Here is a 7,857-nt window from a genome sequence, read left to right as displayed (position 1 = left end):
TGTTGTGTGTGTGTGTTTTGTGTGTGTGTGTGTGTGTGTGTGTGTGTGTGTGTGTGTGTGTGTGTCTGTGTGTGTGCAGTGTGACCCTGGCGAAGCCACCAAGCTGCTGTACGACCTGCTCTACACGGAGCCCATCAAGGTGGTGCTGATGCCGGGCTGCAGCTCCGTCTCCACGCTGGTGGCTGAGGCGGCGCGCATGTGGAACCTCATCGTGGTGAGAAGCTGCAGAAGCTGCAGAACGCCGCCGCGCTCCCACACCCCCACACACATGCTGACTCAACAGCAAGCATAAGCGACTGTGGAACATCACTGCTTCTCCTGAGGGAGGGGGGAACTGGGGTTTAGGCGGGGGTCCAGCTGAACCACCCACTGAGGCCCGCTGGTAAACTCCTCTCACAGTGAGCATCCTGCTCACTGTGAGACCAGGAGAGCAGTGCATGATGGGTATTCAGGCTAGTAGTCCAGCGGAGGAACATGACAGAGAGCAGGCTGCTCTTTCCGGTTCAGAGTATCTCCTGCTCGTCCTGCTCGTCCTCCGCCGCCGTCCCGGCGAGACGCAACCGCCCGGCGTCTCCGTCACGCCGTCACCAGGAAGAAAACGCTCTGATTGGTTGACTCCAGAAAATACAGCAGTGATGAAGCAGTTAGAAGCTTTTGAAAATGGATAAAAAACAAACAAAAGAAATGAAAACCAGGTGGTTCATTCAGGATGGCAGCAGCTGGTGGAGGGGGGGGGTCTGTTGGCGGTGCAGCGCCGGGTGGGGGTGACTCAGCTCTGTCCGTCTCCGTCTCCTGTCCCAGCTGTCCTACGGCTCCAGCTCCCCGGCGCTCTCCAACCGCCAGCGCTTCCCCACCTTCTTCCGCACCCACCCGTCCGCCACGCTGCACAACCCCACCCGGGTGCAGCTGTTCCAGAAGTGGAAGTGGACCAAGATCGCCACCATCCAGCAGACCACCGAAGTCTTCACCTCCGTGAGTCCAGCCGTGGACCGGACCCGGGCCAGACCCGGTACAGACCCGGCCCGGCCCGGGCCAGGAGCCTGATCGTTCCTCCACTCTGTGTGTGTGTGTGTGTGTGTGTGTGTGTGTGTGTGTGTGTGTGTGTGTGTGTGTGTGTGTCAGACCCTGGATGACCTGGAGCAGCGGGTGAAGGAGGCTGGGATTGAGATCAGCGTCCGGCAGAGTTTCCTCACCGACCCCGCCGTGGCCGTCAAGAACCTGAAGGTATAGAACCAGCAGAGTCCTCTGTGGACTGTCATGCTAATGCTAACCCGCTAACACAGCCATGCTAACCACGCTAACATGCTAGGAGAATCAGCCATGCTGAGAGTCATGCTAAACTGCTAACAGAGGAACGTTAACCTGCTCACAGAACCATGCTAACCTGCTAACAGAGAAATGCTAACCTGATAGCAAAACTATGCTAACCTGCTGGCAAAGTCATGCTAACCTGCAAACAGCGCCGCGCTAACCTGCTAACAAAGCCATGTTAACCTGCTAGCAGAGCCATGCTAACCTGCTAGCAGAGCCATGCTAACCTGCTAGCAGAGCCATACTAACCCGCCACAGCTGCTGGCTGCAGCAGTGCAGCGGGGACAGCAGACTCGGGTCCAGGTGTCTTCTGTCCGTCTGTCTCTGGACTGGAGGAGGCGGAGCTTCATGATGCAACATTAGAGCTTCTGAAGGTGCTGGAATGTGGAGCAGCAGCAGCAGCAGCTGATGAAATCAGCACCAATCGTCCCCATGCTCCACAGGAAGGAAACAGCGGCGGCGCGGTGTGTGTGGTGTGGTGCGTGTAGTGTGTGCCGTGCGGTGTGTGTGGTGTGGTGTAGTGTGTGTGGCGTCGCTCCATTCACCCAGGCCTCATCAGAACACACTGATGGGTAGAGCGGTGTGTGTGGAGTGGAGCGGTGTGTGTGGAGGGAAAGTGGAACACTGATCAGTCAGACTCATCCTCACGTTATGAAACACTCTGGAATTCACTCTCTGCAGCTCGGAACGCCGTCCCCACTGGAACAGTCCTCTTAGAGACAGGTTGGGTTCACAATGTCCAGAATGTCTTCATATTCCAGCTACTAACCCAGAGACCACAGAGGACATCCCAGGACATGGAGGGATGGATGGATGAATGAATGAATGAATGCCACAGCAGTGACACAGCTTCAGTCCTTCTGCTTTCTGGTTTCTTGTCCCTCCAGCGCCAAGACGCTCGGATCATTGTGGGTCTGTTCTACGAGACGGAGGCCAGGAAGGTGTTCTGCGAGGTGAGTCCCGGTCCCCGGGGGAGCTGCCGGTTCCCCGCCCGGTTATCCTTCCGGTTCTCCGCCCGGTTCTCACTGCTCCGTCTCTGCAGGTGTTCAAGGAGAAGCTGTTCGGGAAGAAGTTCGTGTGGTTCCTGATCGGCTGGTACGCCGACAACTGGTTCAAGATCAAGGACCCGTCCATCAACTGCACAGTGGAGCAGATGACAGAGGCGGTGGAGGGCCACGTGACCACCGAGATCGTCATGCTCAACCCGGAGACGGTGCGCGGGGCGTCCAACCTGGTGAGTCCAGGCCGCCTGTCCACTTGTGGGAGTGTCCTCGAGCAAGACTGGGACGCCCAGACTGGTCCCAGTGGACAGACTGGGCGCCTCGCGGGGGGCCGCCTCGGTCTGTGGTTGGGTTTTGGGGGCTCAGTGGGCAGACTGGGGGACCGCCTCGGTCTGTAGTCGGGTTTTGGGGGCTCGGTGGACGGACTGGGGGACCGCTTCGGTGGTCTCGGTGGTCTCGGTGGTCTCGGTGGTCTCGGTGGTCTTGGTGGTCTCGGTGGTCTCGGTGGTCTCGGTGGTCTCGGTGGTCTTGGTGGTCTCGGTGGTCTTGGTGGTCTCGGTGGACGCTGTGACGCGTCGTCCTCTGATTGGACTGAAGTTCAGGTTTGTTCTCAGTTCTACAGGACGGCAGCATCAGGAGCAGCTCTGCTCAGTGAGGACATGTCCCGGAGTCAAGGACTGGTCTGACCCTCACCCCCACCCCCCCCGAGACCCCGGCTGACTGCAGCGACTCAGACCTCCTACAGACCCCCATCTGGGCCCCTCGTCAGAATAAATCCACTTCAAAGTGTCTCACAGCGTTTTGTCTCTGAGAATCAGGACGAGCCGTGCAGCGGTGGACGTCTCTGTCCTCATGCTGAGCTGCAGCCCGGGACGCAGTGCGTCACCGTCACAGCCGTCCTGTCACAGCCGCCGCCCGGGCGTGTTGACGGGCCGTCCTCCTGCCGCACAGATGCTGCTCCAACGTCCCCGGAGGACTGCCGTCCCTCACTGTCCCACATTCCTCCCAAAACATGTCTGCTGCCCGGCGGACTGCGTCCCTGTGGACCTCTTCCTCCTGACAGATGAAATGGTCCCAAAACGTCCTGTTTTGACATCAGGAGGAGAGAACGCCACCGAGGAGGAGAGAACGCCACCGAGGAGGAGAGAACGCCTGAGGAGGGGGACCGCCGCTGATGATGCCTGCCTGGGTGCTGTCCGTCATGCGAATGCTTTCAGGCTAATTCCTCCGAGTTCAGTGTGTCCTTGTTGACCTTGTTGACCCTGTGTGCTTCAGCCTCTGGCTTCCTGCATGGAGGAACAGTAGAATTACATTGAAGCAGGGATCCTTACATTATAAACCTGCATTTTTTTAATGAAAATAATGTAAAAAAAAAAAGAAAAAGCGACAATTATACTTTATGTGAGAGCAGAACAGAAACAAAGTAGATTTTGCTTTCAACAAAGCAGCAGCCGATCCTGAATTTCTTCTTCATTTCGCTCTCTCGATGTCCTGAATGAGCTCCTATCTTCTCCAGCTGCAGCGTTTCTCTTCACGTTCATGTTTCCTGTGAAGTCTGGAGGGCTGCTTTCATGCTAATGCTAATGCTAATGTGCTAGCATCAGGAGGATAGCTTTCACTGAGCTAAGCACTGAGCTGAACGGTGAACTAAAATCCCAGTGAAACGTCAGGAACTCCCCCCGACCTGCCACCTTAACCTGGTGGGGAGTTTGGTCCCAGGAGCTCTGTCGTCGGGGGTTTGATGCCCCTGCTAGGGTCTCCCCTGGCCAACAGGTGCTGGTGACGGGCTAGACTGAGACCAGTTCAAAAGCCCAGTGAAAAGAGCCATAATAAGGACCGTGACGTGGCCCGGTATGGCGCAGCTGGGGCCCCATCCTGGAGCCCCATCCTGGAGCCGGTCCCGGGGTTGGGGCTCGTATACGAGCGCTTGGTGGCCGGGCCTTTGCCCACGGGGCCCGGCCGGGCTCAGCCCAAAGTTACGATGTGGTGGTGGTGGAGACAGGAAGTAAGGGCTGCCGTCAAGCTGAAGAAGGAGTCCTATCGAGCCTTGTTGGCTCATGGGACTCCAGAAGCAGCTGACAGGAACCGGCAGGCCAAGAGAACTGCAGCCCGAGTGGTTGTAGAGGCAAAAAATCGGGTCTGGGAGGAGTTCAGGAGGCCATGGAGGAGGACTACCGGTCGGCCTCAAAGAAATTCTGGCAAACCGTCCAGCGCCTCAGGAGGGGAAAGCAGGTCTCCGCCAACACTGTTTACAGTGGAGGAGGAGCTGCTGTCCTCAACTGGGGATACTGTTGGACGGTGGAAGGAATACTTCGAGGACCTCCTGACGCTGAGGTCTCAGAGGTGGACTGAGGTCTCAGAGGTGGACTGATGTCTCAGAGGTGGACTCGTCCATCACCCAAGCTGAAGTCACTGGGGTGGTCGGTAAGCTCCTCGCTCGCAAGTGGGTGGACGAGATTCGCCCCGAGTACCTTAAGTCTCTGGATGTTCAGGACTGTCTTGGTTGACACGTCTCTGCAACATCGCGAGGCGGTCGGGGACAGAACCTCTGGACTGGTAGACTGGGGTGATGGTTCCCCTTTTTAAAAAGGGGGACCGGAGGGTGTGCTTCAACTATAGGGGGATCACTAGGGCTGGTCCCGAATATCCAAATATTCGGTCGCTATGATGACATTCGGCGAATAATTGTGTGATCCGAATATTCAGAGTATTCGACCAATAGTCGAACCATGGATCCAGGAGGAACAATGCAGTTTTCGTCCTTGTCGTGGAACAATGGACCAGCTCTAGACCCTCTATAAGGTGCTCGAGGGCTGGTGGGAGTTCGCCAGGAGTCCGGGGCCCCTTGTTCAGGGCCGCCTGGTCTCTGTATGACCAGAGTATGAGTCTGGTCCACATTGCCAGCAGTAAGTTGAACCTGTTCCTGGTGCATGTTGTACTCCAGCAGGGCTGCCCTTTGTCACTGGTTCTGTTCGTCATTTTTATGGACAGAATTTCTAGGTGCAGCCAGGGAACGGAGGGGGTCCGGTTTGGGGACCAGGAGCCTGAGGAGGTCAGGTTTGGGGACCAGGAGCCTGAGGGGGTCAGGTTTGATAGCCACAGGATTTCGTCTCTGCTTTTTGCAGACAATGTTTTCCTGTTGGCTTCATCAAACCTGGACCATCATGCACTGGGGCGGTTCACAGCCGAGTGTGAAACGATGGCAATGAGGATCAGCACCTCCAAATCTGAGGCCATGGTCCTCGACCGGAAGAAGGTGGTCTGTCCTCTCCAGGTCGGTGGAGAGACTCTGCCCCAAGTGGGGGAGTTCAAGTACCTCAGGGTTTTGTTCACAGTGGAGGACAGATGGAGGTGAGATTGACAGGCGGATCGGTGCAGCGTCTGCAGTGATGGAGTCGTTATATCGGTCTGTTGTGGTGAAGAAGGAGCTGAGCCGAAAGGACAAGCTCTGGATGTAATGGTCAATGTACACCCCAACCCTCATCTATGATCCTGAGCTTTGGGTCATGACCGAAAGGACAAGATCCGGATACAAGTGGTTGAAATGAGCTTCCTCCGTAGGGTGGCTGGTCTCCCTTAGAGACAGGGGGAGGAGCTACATCACCAGGGCGAGGAGCTACGCCACTAGGGAGAGGAGCTACGTCACCAGGGGGAGGAGCTATGTCACCAGGGGAGGAGCTATATCACCAGGGGAAGGGGCTACGCCACCAGGGGGAAGAGCTACGTCACAAGGGGGAGGAGCTACATCACCAGGCGGAGGAGTTCAGTCACCAGGGAGGAGCGTTCCTGGTCCTGGAGGGTCGTATTCCTGCACAGTTTCAATGTGTCCTCACTTCAACACCCCTGATAGTAAAGACGGGCTCATTCTCAGGCTTCTGCAGAGCTTCATAATGAACCACTCATTGAATTCAGGTGTGTTGAAGCAGGGGAGCACTGAAAACATGCAGGACTGCGGGACTCCAGGACCAGGAAAGCCCAACTCTGGTCTAGAGAGACTATATCTCTTGGCTGGCCTGGGAACATGTTGGAATCCTCCCAAACAAGCTGGTGGGTTCACCACCGCCACAGACCAAGGTGATCCGTGGACAGCATGTTCTCATTCTGCAAAATGCTTCACATACAGTTCTGTTCTGTTGGCGACTGGAGTGGAGAAAACAAAGGCAGAAGCAGTGTCTTCTGCTGTTCCACAGCTCCACCATGGATCCTTCCAGAGAACACAAGCAGACGGCTCAGCTGTTTAACACATCTAATACGCACTAATTGGCTGGCACAGCTCAGACAGTCATCATCAGAGCTCAGTGCAAATAAGAAAATGCATCATGAGAGCCTGAGACAGCCACAGGAGAAAACTGGATGATTAAAGGGGGCATTTTGCTCCTGGCATGGAGACAGTATGGAGAGACGACTGAGTGCTGATGGTCCAGTCCAGCTGCTGTCCTCTGTACGTCAGGTACGTTAGCTCGGACCTGCTGGTTGACGATGCATCGTGGTCAGACTGTGTTTCACAGCTCCACCATCTCCTCCTCTATCTGGAGCATCATCTCGGGGAATGAGTGGAACCCCTCCACACCTTGCTTCTATAGTGCAGCGACTCACACCGCCATCTTGGCCTGTCTGGTCCCGTCCTGTGTGGAGCGATTTCACCCGTCTATTGGGTGGTTGGTTGGTTTATTAGGTGGTTGGTTTCTTCTTTTGTTCGTGGGTTGGTTTGTTGGTTGGTTGGTTGGTTGGTTGGTTGGTTGGTTGGTTTGCTCATTAGTTGGTTGGTTGGTTGGTTTGCTCATTAGTTGATTAGTTGGTTTGTTAATTAGTTCATGGGTTGGTTGGTTTGTTGGTTGGTTGGTTGGTTGGTTAGTTAACTAGTTCATGGGTTGATTGGTTAGTTGTTCATTGGTTCATGGGCTGGTTGGTTAGTTGGTTAGTTGGTTGGTTGGTTGGTTCATGGTTTGTTTGGTTCATGAGTTGGTTGGTTGGTTGGTTGGTTGGTTGGTTCATGGGTTGGTTGGTTGGTTGGTTGGTCTTTTTGGTTGGTTCAGTAGTTGGTTGGTTGGTTGGTTGGTTGGTTCATGGGTTGGTTGGTTACTTGGTTTGTTCATTGATTCATGAGTTGGTTGGTTGGTCTTTTTGGTTGGTTCAGCAGTTGGTTGGTTGGTTTGCTCATTAGTTAATGGGTTGGTAAGTTCAGTAGTTGGTGGGTTGGTTCATTGGCTCATTCATCCATATTCATTCATTCATGTGGGCTCTCTGGTCTGCTTCTCTTCTCTCAGACCTCGCAGGAGTTTCTGGCCAAACTGATGTCGAAGCTTGGGGGGAAGAACCCAGAGGAGACGGGGGGGTTCCAAGAGGCCCCCCTGGCCTACGATGCTGTGTGGGCTCTGGCTCTGGCCCTCAACAAGACGGTGGGGCCCCTAAAGGCCAAAGGTCACCGCCTGGAAGACTTCAACTACAACAACCGAGACATCACAGCTGAGATCTACCGAGCGATGAACACCAGCTCCTTCGAAGGCGTTTCGGTGAGTGCCGAGAGCCCCCCCCCCCCCCCCCG

General features: G+C 55.5%; 1 protein-coding gene across 2 annotated transcripts in view; it reads left to right on the top strand.

The window, feature by feature from the left end:
• Window positions 1-7,857, top strand: part of gabbr1b (gamma-aminobutyric acid (GABA) B receptor, 1b) — a 47,721-nt gene that overhangs the window by 13,376 nt on the left and 26,488 nt on the right. For both annotated transcript variants that reach the window (XM_030119996.1, XM_030119995.1), the window contains exons 2-7: window positions 80-214; window positions 802-972; window positions 1,123-1,224; window positions 2,199-2,264; window positions 2,354-2,545; window positions 7,580-7,825. In XM_030119996.1, coding sequence (XP_029975856.1) covers window positions 80-214; window positions 802-972; window positions 1,123-1,224; window positions 2,199-2,264; window positions 2,354-2,545; window positions 7,580-7,825 — 912 coding nt within the window. The remainder of the gene's footprint in view (window positions 1-79; window positions 215-801; window positions 973-1,122; window positions 1,225-2,198; window positions 2,265-2,353; window positions 2,546-7,579; window positions 7,826-7,857) is intronic.

Source organism: Salarias fasciatus, chromosome 22 (assembly GCF_902148845.1).
Source record: "Salarias fasciatus chromosome 22, fSalaFa1.1, whole genome shotgun sequence".
Taxonomy (NCBI): domain Eukaryota; kingdom Metazoa; phylum Chordata; class Actinopteri; order Blenniiformes; family Blenniidae; genus Salarias; species Salarias fasciatus.
Note: the sequence above shows the minus strand (reverse complement) of the source record. Positions and strands in the feature narration are given on the sequence as shown.